Source organism: Abrus precatorius, unplaced genomic scaffold, assembly GCF_003935025.1.
Source record: "Abrus precatorius isolate BTA unplaced genomic scaffold, Abrus_2018 Scaffold6, whole genome shotgun sequence".
Lineage (NCBI taxonomy): Eukaryota > Viridiplantae > Streptophyta > Magnoliopsida > Fabales > Fabaceae > Abrus > Abrus precatorius.
Window position 1 is genome coordinate 22,277,895 of NW_020874406.1, and position 16,820 is coordinate 22,294,714.

A 16,820-nucleotide genomic window follows, 5' to 3' on the forward strand; every position below is an offset into this window, starting at 1 on the left:
TCGCTGAAAAATTTTCAGGTCGTGAAGATCACTCTACAAATTAGACCATTTCACACAAAATGTGACAAGTTTATAGAATGACTTTCTATCAATTGATTCAATATACTTGTTCGCGTAACTTCCTTTTTTAAACATATTTACACGTATAATACTGAAAATAATGAGTGAAAAGTGGAAACTAACAGTTTTTTTTACCCTTACAATTCTTCTTTGGTATTTTAATTATGAAACTAATAATCATTCGTGGAACTAAAATTGCCCTTTCATGAACATTTTTTTATGCTCTTTCAGACCCCTAACATTGTAGGGACTCCTTTATTTTTGAACCTAAACTTCCTTATTACTCAAGCTAAATTGTCAGTGCATGAAAATCAATACTTGTTCTTTCATCGATATCCATCCCATTCCAATACTGAAAATGCTGAGAGTAGCTCCAAGAAAAAATGGCAGCAAAGAAAAAGTATGAACCTGAGAATATCTGAAGAACGACAAAAACAGAAGGAAGAGTTCACTAGAAATGCCTTGTAAACTCCTTGTTGCATTCCCAGTCTATTTTTTTTCCCTTCATTACTCTTACTTTATAAAAGTAATTACATTTTTTCTCTCGATGTACTATCAATTTGTGTAGCACTAATGATTTAGTTGACAAAAAATACCTTAGAAAACAAAAACAAAAACAAAATGCTTAACGAAATAAAGTGACAAAGTGTAATTGATGTTATGTTTTAAAAAGAAAACATCGCAATGGATGCACAAATAATGTGATGAGAAATTGAAGCATAATTGGATCAGTATGAATCAGAACACGTGCATCAAGTGCCTGCTTATATAAACTTAAAAACGGAATTTACCCAAATTACCGTGATAATTTTTTGAAAAGTAAAAAATTTTCAATTATGTGGCAGCAGAGTTGGCATCTCTATTCAAACAGGCCCTAAGACACACATATAAACAGTGTTCGACTGTAATATAATATATACTGAGTTTTTACAAACAGATTATTTTCTAGTTTCATATCCAATCTTATTATAGATTATTATATCATGTGAGATGTCAAATGTTACAAACGGCACAATCGTGCCTTCACAAATGAATGTAGAGATCAAGATCTCTCATAGTACAATCCTAGCACGTCATATAGTCCCATACATATCTAATTCATGGTTACAACTGCTTCAAAACTCCAACTTCTAGTTTTTAGCACAAGCAACTCTAATATGTAGGATTGTTTGCTACTAAATTCAGAGAAAAAGCATCGGTGTCAAAATGCAAATAATAGGTCAAAACCATAGTTATTAACGGCAGCTTTGGTCCTGAGCAGTATCACGTTTATCACCACCAACATCTTCAGTAGCACTTTGATGCTCTGGGGATGCATCATTGCTGCAGCCATCAACTGTCAAAATAGAAAAGGTACCTCAAAACAGTCACGAGTTCTAACACAGATTAAACTTTTTGGAACAAAAGAAATGACCCTGTCATTTGCTCATCATACCTTCACAATCATCTGCTGGAGCATAAGCTGAGCGCCTTGAGCGGGCCTGCTGTTGTGTTGGCTGATTACCACATGTGGGTAGGACCCCCAAGAAGGGAAACAGAAAACAAAACAGCAATGTCAAAAGAATTGGTTCAAATTTCAATGATATGCTTTGGAACACATTTATTGCAACACGTATCATATATGTTAGTCGTGTGATGGGCCAATGGTTATTTCAAAAACATGTCACAATAATGAATCCTGTTCCATGTTCTGCCAAAAAGTTTAGTTAAAGTTCACTGCAAATACAAGCAGAACTAGGACCTCCGTTGCACTAATGCCCATCAAAGTTAGTTTTGCATTGCTTGCATTGCACAATTTCAGCTTTGCAAAGATGTAATCCAAACAAAAAAAAATCGAGTCTTCATAATGATTTTGCAATTTAATCTGGGTCTATTTGGGGGTCTGGAACCATTGCAAACACTTAAAAGAGGCATGGAAGGAGGGGTTAAAGGAGGGGTAAATTACCTCTGTTATGTAAACCACCCCAAATGCATAAAATAAAGTCACCAATTGTTCATATAAACACAGAAAAGAAAACATCCACAATGCATAATTTTACCTGCAACTTTGGACGGAGTGCTTCAAGTGGTCCTTTAGGCTTTTGTGCTCCTTGCTATTTGAAAAATCATAGAGAAAAGCCAGAGATATCAGACATCTAAAAATATATGCTGAAGGTTAAACTGATATTGTTCATATTATAATGATAAACTGCTGCTCGAGGTTGGAAAATACCTTCCCCAAAGCCCAATCAGCAGAATCAAAATAGGCACGTTCATGATCCTGCCAAAATGTTATTATTGTTCATGAAGAAAAATCAGTTTCAAAGGAGCATTTCACACAAACACACAGACAATCAGACGATGAAGGAAGAGATGCATTGAAGAAGCAAGATTAGATATGAAAGTAACCTTTGATATTAGTGGAGGCTTCTTTGGCAACATCCCTCCATATTTTTTCTTGATAACTTCTTCCTGCAAGAACAAATTTACAGTAAATATATTACGAGATTAATGTCATGAATAACCACAAAGTTTATAAGAAATTTTAAGAAACCCTCTACCATCAAGGCATAATGTATTAAATGCTTAAGAACTGATTTCAGTAATATCAGAGCCCACTTAAATCTAAAAAATTTTCTCATTTAAAGGAAATACTAATATCTTGAAGTAATACACAGACTCACAATATGATTGTTTTGTGTAGAAGTAACCTAAATACAAGATGAAACAAGGACATGATCAAAGAACAAATTTTATACTTTTTATATCAAGTAACCTTTACATGAATCATCAAACGCTGCTGTAGACATACTACCAAGCACTCAGATTGTATTCTTAAACTATTGCTACATTTGAATCTGATGATCTGAGTGGTGCATGACCCATGTAACCGACCTCACTAAGTAGAATAAAACTTTGTTGTTGTTGCATTCTACATTTAAAAGGTTCATCTTTCTCAAAACAAAGAAGATAAAGAGTGACCAGAATAAGTAATATTTTACGGCATGTGATCAAGTTTGGCTACCAAACCCAAAACTAATTTTCTGTTCCTAAAATAATTCTGTTATTTTAATATCTCACAATTTCCCAAACTGAAAACCCGATTCCTACAAATTACCTTCTTTTACAAATACAAATAATTATAGTGAATAATAATTACCTCCTGCTGAGATGAGGGCATGGGGTTTTCATCATTTTGATCCTTATCTGAATCTTTTAGATCATCCACGGATTTTTCATTCTTAGAAGAATCATCAACAACCTCTTGATCCTTCTTCACATCCCCAACATCACCCTCCGACATTGCTTCCACCCTTTCCCTGCTCTACACACCCAACAATTGCAAAATTGAACAAACGCTCACCAAAAGGAAGCAACAAATTTCAATCTAAACAAACAGATGCAAGAAAAAAAAATCATAGATAATCATAAGAATCTTATTGATTTCAATCTCAATAACACGGATCAATCCCAATTAAACATCGAATGAAACTAAATTAGAATGAAAAAATAAAAGCACGAGATTATTGGTCAGGGATAAGAAAGGAAGAAGATATCGCAACGTATCATACCGTATCGTGAGAAGAGAAACTTTGGATCTGTTGAACGCAGAGAGAGAAGAGATGGTGTTGCGTGAATTTGGAAAGGAAATGAAAGTTAACTTCCAAAGTGCTCTCTGCAACTCTCCAACCAAAATACCATTGCAAGCATCTCCTATTGCGTTGCCAGTGTTTTTTTTTTTTTTTTTTTTTTTAATTATTATACATTTTTTAAAAAGAATTATTAAATTATCAAAGATTATAAAATATCGATAAAAATTGTTAAATTAGGAACATAATTCATATAATTTTTTTAATAAATTTTAATTAATGATAAAAAATATATTTACAAAATTTATTAGAAAGCATTTTGCTGATGTTTCTTTCATAGAATAAACCATTCATTAAAATATGTGGCTTATAATTTTAGAGTATATGTTAATTTTGGCTTTCTAAATATATGCTTACCATGGCATTAATCTTTCATTTATCGGCAACATCGATTCCTAGTACCAGCTTGCAATCATGGTTTATATTGTCAAATATTTTACACTATTCAGATGTGTTAAGTTTAATTAATAGGGTTTATTTTGTTAAAAAAATTAAAATTATGTTCAATAAAACTATATGGTAAATTAGTTAAATGTTGAAAAATTAATTTTTTGTTCAAATAAAAAATGTCAAATTAGTTTATTGAATTTGAAGTGTACAATAAAATAAATTATCAAATTTATTGATAAACATAAAATAACATAAAATTAAATGTTTATATAAGTTTATTTTATTTGTATACAAAAAAATATTTTTAAATAATTATAGTTTTAAGATTTTTAGTTAATATTAAACTTTTATCGTTTTCATTTAAAGATTAAACCTTAATTTTAATAAAAAAATATCATCTAATATATGGTCATATTATTTATATTTACTTATCACATTTATTTAGGAACTTTCTAATTTTATCTAACTCAAACTTAGGTCACTCACCTAAATTTGGACATATATTTTAACAATTAATTAAATGTTTTATTTAGAAATAAATTTTACATCTGAATGTATTCCAATAAATTTCTTTGAACTCGTGTTTAGTGTATCTAATGAATTAACTTAAATTTATATTTGATATATAAATATAATAAGATGCTGAAAAAATATCAATTCAACTATATTCTAATTAAGTTAACTTGATGAATATATATTTTAAACTAAATTAAGTGGTGTTATTATACAAAAATCAATTAGATTGGAAAAATTAATTATTTTAAAAAAATAAATTGTTTTAATCTATAAGTACTCATATTATGTATGCTTTTAAAGTGCCAAAATTGACATTTTATTTATTGCTAAAAATTATAAATATTGAGCATATACTATTTTACAGGATGTTTTCTTTTTGTAGATATAGAAAAAAATTTATTGAAAAAAATTAAACTCACATTGTTGATTTTTATACTTTAAGTTGGATTGTGTCTTAGTTGAAATGAATTTTAAGTTAATCATAACATTAGTTAATTCTAATATTTTTCCTAATCATAAAATGTACTTTGTTATTAAAAAAATTAAGTTATTGACTTTTTCTATTAAGATAGTTTGTATTTATCATATCTATATAAAGGTCAATTGCTGTGCAGATCATCTTACAAATTAGACTTTTTAGATGCATGAGAATAACTTGTTTTTCTAAAATAATTTGTTAATTGTTCTATTTTTTGTTGAGCTTTTGCTCCGTTGACAATAATAATAAAAAAAGAAATTATTCTCTAATTATTGGCTGGGAGATATTCATAAATATACACCCAAAAACATCATTTTGCAAAAAAAAAAAAAAATTCTTATAAAAAATTTAGCTTTACTTAAGATATTTAAAATGCTATATTGGGTAAGGAATAAAACATTAATTTGGTTCTATAGTTAGCATTATCGATCAATTTAATCTTTTATATTATGAAAATTTATCAATTTGACCTTTCAAACTAGCATCGTTGGTCAATTTGATCATTAATATTTGCGAAAACAAATTTAGTTCCTAACATTAGTATATTTAAGTAAAGTTAGGCCTGGTATTAGTGCAAATCAAGGATCGAATTAAATACCAAGACACAAAAGTAACATTAAATTTATTTTTTTAATCTTAAAAAAATGATTAATTATGTTTTTATCATAGTACTATAGACTAAATTAATTGGTAATGGAATTTCAATAATTAAGTTGACTAAAAGTTATAAAGTTAGAAATTAAATTTGTATTTTTGTAAAATATAGATATAAAATTAATAGATAAAATAATTTTAAGAATCAAATGATATTTTATTCCTTTTGGAAGATAAAAAAAAATACAGAAAATAAATAACCAATAATGTTGATAGCTTTTTTAATCGTATAATTTTTTTTAAGATACCTTCTAGTAATTTTATTTTTTTAATAGACTCTTTTATATATTTTTTCTGTTCTTAAATTTCTTTATAAGGGATAAACTGATAAAACAAAGTAACACTACAGAAAAATTAAATAACACAAAAAATGAAGTATAAAAAATTTCGTAACGTAAAAGAGATATAAGAGTAAATTGAAAAGGCGAGTAAAAGTATTTACCATTCTTTTTTCAAATTTAGTGTTACCCAGTAAAAGTCAAAATTTGGAGCATTTTATTTGTAACATAAAGACAAAAGAATGTTATATGCTTTAAGAATATCGATGTAGAAAACTTGAACTTAGAGCTGTGAAAGTGAATTAACCAAACATGACTGGTTCACTTCATTTTACAAAGTTAAGAAGATTTTAATTGACTCGTCAGATAAAAAATATATATATAATAAATAGAAAAACCAACAAAATATTAAAAGAAGTTTAACCCGTAGATTGAGCCAATTTACCATGAGTTATCTCACCTAATATGCGGATTAAGTGAGCCAAGTAAAAGCTAATTTAAAATTCTTGTGATTCATCTTTTTTCTAGCTCGCACTACTAAAATTGTTAAATATAAAATTTACGACTGTTTAAAAAAGTAAATGAAAATAGCTTATATATAATATTCATAATTTTGTAAACTTATTTTAATAAGTTTTTACTATAATTTATTAGAAATTCAAATTTATGGATAAAGAAAAAAAGCTTATTGAACAACTATTAAGTTACATCTCTTGGGATGACCAAGATCAAATGCATGAAGAGGACCCCCTGCCCCCTTTCATCATGTCACGAGAAGTGTCTATATCCCTCCCTTCCCATCTCACTCATAACTTGAATGCCCACAATCTCTCAGCATTTTTTGTTGTGTGTAAATAGTCCAAAACTATACTTGTAGAGGTCTAATGCCATTCTTTGTCCTTTCTATATTTTCATGTTCATCACTTCTTTGATATGAACAATTTCTGATTAACTTGTATTCATATGCAAAACTCACCATCATCTTCCATTGGTTAAGAATTTGGATCTTTGCCTAAAAAATTGATCCTGAAAAATTCCTTACACAACTTGCATGCTGTGCATGTGATGTGAGTTGCTTTCTTACTGACAAGTGCTGATCTCACCTTAATCCCTTTTCCCTCAAAGTGATAAGATTTTCTTACCAAAATGAAACTCATAAGAAGGAAGAGGCACTGAAGAGAATCATGCACATTATACTTCATAGCCTTCTCATCCAACGGCGAGTACTATACAAAGCCATAGAAAATCGAGACTTTACTCTCCTCTAATACCTTATTCTCTCTTGCATGCTAATAGTGGAGCAAAATAAAATACCCTCCTAAGTCACATGCAAGTGCAGCCTTTAAATTCTGCAAACCAAAGTTCTCAGGCCAATGTGCTTCTTTATCTCTTCTTCCTCCTCCTCCTCCTCCAATCCCTCACAAATAGTTTCTTAAATACATAAAGGTATAGTTATGCTTGTCAATAGAAGGTTATTTCTCTTGCTTTTGAAGGGGTGTCTGGTTGTTTCGTGTTTAACAGTTATTTACTACTAATTAGTTATTTAAGTTTACTACCCTACTTCATTGAGATGATCCACAAGTAGTTTGTTTTTTTAAATGATGGATCCATGGTGATAATGAGAGCACAAAATATGACAATTACAAATTTTAATTTTGACATTGGAAATGGTCAAGGTCTAGACATGCTCAATTAAATGTATTGGTACATTATTGAGTACTTCAGAACAATGTTCACTTCCTTAGATTCATGTTTTCTTTTCAACCTTTCTTTTCTGGTTTCCTTCTATATAATTAGCTTAATATGGTTATTATGATCAAAGAAAGAATTATTATCCCGAATAAATTAATTATTGGGTAAAAAAGTTGTTGGTGGTTTAAGTGTTAGATAATAGAGAAAAAGAATCATTTCAAATGAAGATCTTTGAATCGTGATTTCTATAAATATATTATTGATTTAGTAATATATTGAGTGTGTTCTAAGAAAAAAAAAATTGTCATATTCTAAAAGCATGTTTTCTTACTATTTTAAAAATAGTATTTTCTTTTTTTTAAAAAAATTGTTTGTTAACATAAGTTTTATTTTTATTTTCTTTTTAAAAACAGTTTTTTAAATTAATTTCAAAATTAAAAACTAAAATAGAAAGAAACAAGCCCTACTTTCTTCCTCATGATATAGGAAAAAGTATACAATCATCAAAAGTTGGCAATAAAAGAATGGATAAATCGTTGATCTTTTAAATGTTTCCGTTGTCATGATAATAATCATTAAACTCTAAAAACCAAAGTAATCAGTTTCCATCATTAGCATATTACCCACTTCAGCTTGTCTTCCATGTAACAAATTACATTTTACCCAACATGCATGGTATATTGTGTGGATAGAAAAATTGGAAGGATTAGAGCCTTCAATAATAACATGATTCTTCAAATAGACCATAAAGTCTGTAGATTTGGATTATTTTCTGCATCAATTACCAAAACCAGGCCTGTAGATTATCTAATGAAGTGCTCTATAATTTTAACATAGGTAAAGAATTCTTCAGTATCTCATGGAATAAGTACCTTCATCAAATGCTTCTTGTATAATTAATGTGGCTTATGCATGCAATATTCAACAAGAATAGTGTCATAGTACTGGATTCTTCTTTCCTTACACAGCCACTTCTTACATATGGCAAGTTCACCTTTTTCCATTACAGGTAAACCTGATCTGGCATTGATTTGGATGGATTCTGGGGTCTTATTCATCTGAGGTCTTGCATGTGGATGTGAGATATGTTGCTGCAGCCAAGGATGACTTGCCGAAAAGCTTTCTCTAACTTTCATTTTAGTTAATCAATTGTTAGTGCAATGGTGCTGATATAATGCATTATTAATGTGCAAGTGTCTGAAGGGATGATAAAGTAAACTTGGCAAGTCTTCTTTGGCTACATGTCTATCTCCTGTTCACATGTCAGATTCAGATGATAATGGTCTTGACAATGATGCATGTCACTTTAAACGTGGAAAATGGAGGGAAGCATGTGTGTGTTCTTTGCAAATCTGATTCTAAAGGGTAAGTTCTTATTCTATTCATCATTTAACAATCTGCATTGTGAAAAAGCTACCTTAATCATGTGATTGAGATGAGAACTCATGAGGAAAAGAGACTTAATTATGTGCTACTAGTTATAGTTGCAAAGCCATCGCAGCAGCCAACTGAAAATCTCTGTTTCTAGGAACAAGGAGGATATGTCCTAGTTTGATTGGTTTAAGTGGTTAGAACTTTACAATTCAAATGCCATTTCAATGTAGTTCTATCCATTGACAAAATAGTGCCCCTCCTTGTTTTTCTTTTTTCAATTCAGTTAGGAGAATAATATACAGCTTAAAAAATATAATTAATATTTATATATATATATATATATATATATATATATATATATATATATATATTAAAATAATTGTTACTTTTATAATATAACTTTCCCTATTATTTCTCTTATTTATGATAAAAGGGTAAATTATTTAAGAATTAAGCAGTATTATAGTATAATTGAAAAGTTAAATAAATAAAAATTTAAAGTAAAAAGATAAAAAAAATAGAGAAAGTTTTTTTATAATTAATGAGTTAAGAAAACCAATATCAAAGTTTTTTATAATTAATGAATTAAGAAAACCAATATCAAAGTCAATGTTCTAAACAATACAATAAGACTGAAACTTTTAAGAACTTCCATGTGCATAGCTCGTGCAAGCTACTCATTGATTTGTTTGATGACTCCATCCAATAACATGTCACTATGTAAGCATGCAATAAATCATTTAAAAGCATTGTTTGATGAAGATAACATTAAACAAGTAGCCTGGGAGGTTGATAGTCTTATATAATAATTTCATCCAATGACATGTTACTATGTTCAACATTTAATAAATTGTTTAAGAGAATTGTTTAATGAAGGTACCCTTTTGTTAGAGTTGTTGGAAGAAAATATCATTCTTAAAAAATTCTATATGTCATGCAGTACAATATTAAGTATATATAGAGATAAGTTGAGGGTTTAATATGATAATTCAATCCAATAGCATGTTACTATGTAAACATACAATGAATTTAGAAGCATCGATTAACAAAATTATAAAGATTAGACAAGTACCGGAGAGAGATTGATTATTAACTATTTAAGAGTATTGTTTCACAAAGGTAACTTCTAATAGAGTTGGAAGGAAATGACATTATAAAATTCTGCAGTACAAGAATAAGGAATATTGTTGGGGAAAGTTGATGGTTTTAATTAATATATGATAATTCCATCTAAAAAGAGGTACTATGTAAGCATGCAAGTGAACATTTAAAAGCATTGATTTAATGAAGGTAGGCTCCTGTTAAAGTTGGAAAAAAATATTATTCTTAAATTGCTTTATGTAGTGTGAACTAGTATTAATTAGGACAAGTGAATATTTCAAATATGTATGCAACAAAAACATACAACAACCTACATAATACTTCACTTTTTTTTTTTTAATCTTTATTGCATTATATCACTCATCTTATTTTAATTTTTTCTTTTTATTTATATATATATATATATATATATATAATAGTTATTTAAAAGTATTGCATACATAGTCTCATGATACCACGTTACTATGTGACCATGACCATGCAACTTGCAACTATGATTTTACAAAAACCAGTATAAATGAACTCTCTACTGAAACCACCAAACTTTACCTTTCCTTATTTTTGGTGGTGTGAAATCTTCTTTTATGAAGTGGTGCATAATTTTGAAGACTTGTCGATTAATCCGTAGAATTTATATTTTTTTCCTTATCAAATACGGAAAAATTTGTATGCCAGTAATTATAATCCAACTCCTAGAAATAAGTACTTATTTAAAAAAGAAGTTATTTAAATTACATTTATGCTCAATTTTTATTTTACCAATTTTATAGAAATGTGTAATCTTAAAATATTTTATCTCAAAATAAATAACGTGCTTTGAATATAATTAAAAAAATGTTATTTAAATATTTTTGTATATGTCAGTTGCACAATCAATTTAACCTAACAATAACCAATGAAATGCCGTTATTGAAGTCAGTTTCTATTGGAGTAGGAGCATCACTTTTAGTTTTTAATATTATGAGTTGAACAAGTATCGATTAGGTGCATAGTGGATAGCTTCATTCCACTCCACGTAAGCAAAATCATTTACTGAGTTACATGTGGCTTGCTTTATAACAAAATAACAATAATAATAAAGCCACTTTGTGATTGTCAAACCTAATTCGTTCTGAAAATCATAAGGTGATATACTATTGTACAACTATATAAATGCATGTTTAACATATAGACATGTAGTTAAGAAGCACAATCATAATAACATCCTAGAAGAGCTTTTAAGCCTATGTGTTGGAGAAATTAAGTTGGAAACATAATGAAGGGAGGTTTGATTGAATCTGGTGAAGTTTCCAAAGTTGCACACCCTAAAAGAGGGGTGACAAGAGGGTTGTCTATAATGGACTTTATTTTGAGAATCATAGGAGCTATTGCAACAATAGGTAGTGCTTTGGCCATGGGAACAACTAATGAGACCCTTCCATTTGCCACACAATTTATAAGATTCAGAGCTGAATTTGATGACATTCCCACATTTGTGTAAGTGGTGTTTTCTTCTAGAATGTCTTTTGGGTATCTGAATCATATGATTGGCTTGAGAGTGACTAATACAATGGATGTGTTTGAGCATGCAAATGCAGGTTTTTTGTGACAGTTAACTCTGTTGTTTGTGGTTATCTCGTGCTTTCACTTGTCCTGTCTGTTTTCCACATAGTGAGGAGCAGAGCAGTGAAAAGTCGAATTCTCCTGATTGCCCTGGACACGGTAAATTTACATATTCTAATCATGTCCATACATGTTTTTCAAAGTGACGACAAATATCACCGATTTTTATTTTATTTTTTGTCTGTCTCGTTTGATAAAATAATAATAATAATATAAAGTGTTTAGTTTTACATTTTATTTTTAAATGATACATTTTTATTATAATTATCAAATAGTTTATACATCTTATTTCCATTTTTAAAATACTGTGCAAAATATGCTAATGAAAACACTAATTTAGATTGAATTGTGAATAGCATGATGTGTTGAAACGTGTACATGTAAAACCATGTTGTACTTTATGTGAATTGTGTCTATTAAAAGAAGAATGTTCATCTTATTTTTTTAATATTAAGTTTAAGTAAATAAAAAATAATAAGATTTTATTAAAAATATTTATTATATTTTTATAAATTTAATATAATAATTTTTAAAATAAATAAATTGTATTTAAATTCAACTCTAAAAATTGATTCTAACAAAATGTATTACAATAGCCCTGTATCAATTTATAAATAACAATAATACAACAATCTTCATAATCACAGTTTAAAACTTCAATTAGTAACTTTTTTTAATGAATTGAATTACATTGAATGTTATAATTTTTAATAAAAATTATTAAATATAAATTTTTATCTTGTACAAGTTGGTACAAATTAAAAGAAAAATCATTTTTTATAATAAATTTATGTTCTTCACTCTTTTTACAAACTCTCTAATTTAACTAAGTTAAGAGCATATTTAATTTTAACTTAAAAAAATATAATTATTTTATCTTTCTTTTTCTCATAAATATTTATTAATAAATTTACTCAAAGTAGCCTACACATCATTCCAATTGCTCTAAATGCAAAAAGTTGCAACTTACGGATAAGTATTTTTGGTTAATGATTTTGACCCAATTTAAATAATTTTTTTAAAATAAATATAAAATGAATAAAATATTTTTTATAAATTAGAAACAAATTATACTTTCAATTTTTTAGAAGTTTTCTCATTTATTTTTTTTGTAAAAATTGATAAAATAAGTTATTTCTAACTTATCAAAAAATTATTTATATTTTATACCAATTCTTTATAAAAAAAAATCTAAAAATTAATCTAAACTGCATCTTTGTCATCTCTTTATTTTGACTTATGATAATACTAAGCTTTCTCACCAACTTTGAGTTTATTTTGTAAAGGTAATGTTGGGTCTCCTCACAGCCGCAGCCTCTGCAGCAGCATCCATAGTTTACATAGCACACTATGGAAACCCAAATGCCAATTGGTTTGCTATATGCCAACAATACAATAATTTCTGTGAACGCATTTCGGGTTCCCTGATTGGCTCTTTTATTGCCGTTGCTCTGTTCATAATTATAATCCTACTATCAGCACTAGCAATCTCTCGAAATTGATGTTTGCTCCAAGTGTTTATGCCCTTTTCCTAGTGTGCATTTTGTAACCAAGTGTGTTTCTCTAGCTTGTTGATCTATTATTTATATGCTTGTGTTGGAGGCTTCAACATGCACCATTTGATATGTTAAATTTGTAGTTTATGGGTGTAATCAATGTCTTATAGCATGATAAGCTTGACTTACATTGAAGCTTCTCATTCTATTATTACCTTCTATGTTTAATTTGAAATACTTGAAGTTGCACATTCTAATGACAAACATGTACATAATATGCTTGAGATTTCACATTCTAATACCTTCTATGTTCAGGTTGCTGTTTAGAATAAAAAAAGTGTCAAGACGCTTTATAGCACAAAAATTAGAATTCCCAAGATCGATATATATATATATATATATATCATAATTACCGTGCAGCTTGCTTCCTCCTTCTGCTATGCTAATATAGCCACAAGCTCATCTATTGACTTCAATGTCTTCTCGTAGTATAGGTACGATTCATACACCTTTGGTGACCGAATATACCGATCAAACTGCAGAAATGCAAACCAAAAATTACTTTGAGACACATAATTCATTAAGAGAAAAAGTTGGTGAGTACTAACAATCACGTATCTCAGGTGTTTTAGTATATAATATAGTCAGGTACTTATCCATGATCAATCTTAATTAGACAAACAATTATAAGGATATGCCCCAAATCAGTTCAAATAAATTGCACCATATAAATATTAATAGTCAACCATGGAAATGATAATAATAAAAAGTAAATTAATTAATCACTGTACATTGGTTTATCAACAAGAGAAATGCTCAGTAGTGTTTTAAGGGTTGTGATTAAGAAATTAATTAAAATTTTTATTAAAAATTATTATAAAAATAAACTAATAACACATTTAATAATTATTTATTATTTGTTAATTAATATCCTTAAAGTAAAATATAGTTAACATGCATTTGTCCGTTATATAACAAACTCTTTTGAACAGATTATATTATTCACTAAATTTGTTTAAACTCTCGTATAAAATTAACTGTTAAAGAGAAAAATTTACATAATTTTAAAAATATTGACAAACTTGTTAAATAATAATAAAGAATATATTAAAAAACAGATAGATAATAATTCTCTTACAGAGCATACCTCACCCATGTTGGAGACTAACTCATTAGCAGTTTTGACATACTCCTTGCGGCGATTTTGAGGCAAAGTGGAGAAAGCGGTTCTCAAATCTTGGTCAAGATAGGCCTGTTTGATTCGTATGTAAAACATGACATACCTCCAAGACATGGTTTCCAACATCTCCCGAAGACTATGAAGACCCTCAGCGGTTTGCTTTATCCTAGCCACAGCATCTTCAGGGGAAAGGCCAGGCTCAAAAAAATGTTCCTTGATGAAGGAACGAGTGCCCCAATTTTGGGCTAGTGCCAGTGGGATAGTGTTGCCATGCACACCCAAAATGGCTGTTGATGTGGCTAGAAATGTTGAAATCAGTTTCCTTCTATTGGTCACATTTTGTGATGCAGAGAATGGTGATTGATTAAGGGGCAAAGGGTTGTTGGATTTGGAAGGGTTTCTGTGTTTGGTTTTGATGTGGGCATGAAGTAGTGTAGTGGCGTGAGTGAAGCTCGACATTGTTTTGGATAAATTTTTGGTTTCCAAAATGTGGTCTTCTTGTGGTGGGTTTTCAGTGGTGAGGGGGGAATTTGGACTCAGTTTTCGGGCAGGCCTAGTTTGGCTGACCGTGCTGCCCGGTTTGCCAGACAATGGCACCCTTAATGTTATGCCACGTGGAACCATTATCTACTTCAATTCAGGGATACGCTAATTAGCAATTTAAGCCATAATATGTTATTTTCACAAGTACAAAATTTTAATTCTGAAATTTTATCTTTTAATTAATAATTTTGAAAGAATAGTCTCACACACGTTAAAATTTGCAGAACTCATCCAATATTTTCTCCTCTATTAATTTTTTTCCTTTAACTTTTAAAGCTTTATCCATAATTAAAAAAACATATTGCTATTCCAGAGTTTATAAAAAAAAACAAATCACCTAATTCTTTATTGTATTCATTATTCACTTATTATCTCTATCAAATAAATATTAATTATTCAATTTTTTAAAATATGTATATTTTTAATTAATCCATGTGAATAAAAATTTAAAAAATGGTCAATATAATAACTAATAATAATTTACCTAAATCAATAAATAAATTTTGAATTTAAAACTTGATTATTATTTTACTGATTATTTATATTTAATATATAAATAAATATTTTAATTTATAGTGTATAATAAGTTTTAAATTTTTATATTTTTAAACATTTAAGTCCAATATCAACTTTCAATTTATTTTGTGATAAAAAAATCGAAAGAAATAAGTTTTGCTTCTTTTCCTTGTTTGAATGTTTTTTTAGATATTTAATAATAATATATAAAATAAAAAGAAATGTGTGAATAATTAAAATATTGTGTCGGTTAATTTATTTTATATTTTATTTAAAATTTTCATATCCTTGTAATTATTATTGTTATTGTATATGCCAAAAATATAAATATATTTTTTCAAATAGTTTTGAATTTGATTAATACTATTTAGATAATACGAATTTAGTGCTAATTTTAATTCTATACAAGAGTAAATTCATTTAAATAATAAGAAATTTTTTGACAAGCTTTAAAATACATATTTTCTAAAACATGTTTTTAAAATTTAAAATAATTTTTTTAAAATATTTTAAAATATTTTTCTTTGTATTAATCCAATAAAAAAGTTTAACACTGAACTTTAATCATAAACACACAAAAAAAATATTATTTTCACATTTAAAATAATTTCTAAATAAAAATTTAACACAAAAATATTTTATGCTTCAAAATTTGTTTGTTACTTCTTACATAGTTTGTGTCTTAGAAGATATATTTTATATTTTTTGTTTTCAATTATTCATATGATCCATAAAAAGTATTTCATTAACTAATTGGATATTCTATTCCTCTTGTAACACAAAACCTTTATCTAGAATTGTGATAATTTCCTTCCATGTCAAGTAACAAAGTTTGCATGGCGATGGAAAATTTTATAAGAATAATGTTATAATTAGAGTATATTTGTTTCTATTTAAAAAAAATTCTTTTTAAAATAAAAAATAAGTGTATATTTTATACATAAAAAAACTCTTTAAAAAAATGAAAATAAATATTCTCTTAAATTTTAGCTTAAGTATTTTATTTTTTTTTGTTCTTTTTCCTTCTTCTAATTCCTAAGTAAGTTTTTTGTTCAAATTATTGTATTTGTTGTTATCATTCTTTTCATATTTGTCATTTTTTTTTTTATATTTCTTGTTCTTTTTCTGTTCTATTCATTTCTAATTCTTCTCTTGTTTTTGTTTTGCATATTTGATATTTTTTTTTCTTGTTTCTTATTTTTTTTTTTGCCTTTTTTTGTTCTTTTTTCTTTACATAATTTTTGTTTCCTGTTTCTTCTTTTACCCTATTTTCTTGTTTATTATCTTCTTGTTTCTTCTTCTGCTTATTTC

The 16,820-nt window shown here is 27.9% G+C and overlaps 3 protein-coding genes across 4 annotated transcripts; 1 reads left to right on the plus strand and 2 right to left on the minus strand.

The window, feature by feature from the left end:
* Window positions 1–1,008: 1,008 nt before the first annotated feature.
* LOC113869489 lies at window positions 1,009–3,743 on the minus strand. The gene is made up of 7 exons (XM_027505820.1): window positions 3,612–3,743; window positions 3,200–3,364; window positions 2,449–2,511; window positions 2,273–2,320; window positions 2,100–2,153; window positions 1,496–1,556; window positions 1,009–1,396 (listed from the first exon to the last, which is right to left on the minus strand). Exons 2-7 carry the CDS (start codon window positions 3,341–3,343, stop codon window positions 1,296–1,298), a joined length of 471 nt encoding a protein of 156 aa, XP_027361621.1. The 5' UTR covers window positions 3,344–3,364; window positions 3,612–3,743; the 3' UTR covers window positions 1,009–1,295.
* A 7,412-nt stretch (window positions 3,744–11,155) lies between these two features.
* On the minus strand, window positions 11,156–14,968 carry LOC113869412 (photosynthetic NDH subunit of lumenal location 2, chloroplastic). Of its 2 annotated transcripts, XM_027505725.1 has the most exons (3): window positions 14,418–14,968; window positions 13,684–13,806; window positions 11,156–11,864 (listed from the first exon to the last, which is right to left on the minus strand). In XM_027505725.1, the coding sequence occupies exons 1-2, from the start codon at window positions 14,907–14,909 to the stop codon at window positions 13,708–13,710; spliced, it is 591 nt and encodes a 196-aa protein (XP_027361526.1). In that variant the 5' UTR covers window positions 14,910–14,968; the 3' UTR covers window positions 11,156–11,864; window positions 13,684–13,707. The 2 variants fall into 2 exon arrangements, with proteins under 2 accessions (XP_027361526.1, XP_027361525.1); XM_027505724.1 differs by lacking the exon at window positions 11,156–11,864 and having other exon boundaries at window positions 13,423–13,806; window positions 14,418–14,965.
* Window positions 11,428–13,276, plus strand: LOC113869413 (CASP-like protein 7). Its single transcript, XM_027505726.1, has 3 exons — window positions 11,428–11,648; window positions 11,750–11,873; window positions 13,061–13,276. The coding sequence occupies exons 1-3, from the start codon at window positions 11,428–11,430 to the stop codon at window positions 13,274–13,276; spliced, it is 561 nt and encodes a 186-aa protein (XP_027361527.1).
* Window positions 14,969–16,820: the final 1,852 nt, after the last annotated feature.

Coding starts and splice junctions, on each gene's coding strand:
- LOC113869489 (XM_027505820.1), bottom strand. CDS start 3,343: ATGTCGGAGGGTGATGTTGGGGATGTGAAGAAGGATCAAGAGGTTGTT. Junction 2,321..2,448: donor AGCCTCCACTAATATCAAAG/GTTACTTTCATA, acceptor ACATTTTGGCAG/GATCATGAACGTGCCTATTT. Junction 1,397..1,495: donor TCCAGCAGATGATTGTGAAG/GTATGATGAGCA, acceptor CTATTTTGACAG/TTGATGGCTGCAGCAATGAT.
- LOC113869413 (XM_027505726.1), top strand. CDS start 11,428: ATGAAGGGAGGTTTGATTGAATCTGGTGAAGTTTCCAAAGTTGCACAC. Junction 11,649..11,749: donor GATGACATTCCCACATTTGT/GTAAGTGGTGTT, acceptor ATGCAAATGCAG/GTTTTTTGTGACAGTTAACT. Junction 11,874..13,060: donor TCCTGATTGCCCTGGACACG/GTAAATTTACAT, acceptor TATTTTGTAAAG/GTAATGTTGGGTCTCCTCAC.
- LOC113869412 (XM_027505725.1), bottom strand. CDS start 14,909: ATGTCGAGCTTCACTCACGCCACTACACTACTTCATGCCCACATCAAA. Junction 13,807..14,417: donor TAGTCTCCAACATGGGTGAG/GTATGCTCTGTA, acceptor GCATTTCTGCAG/TTTGATCGGTATATTCGGTC.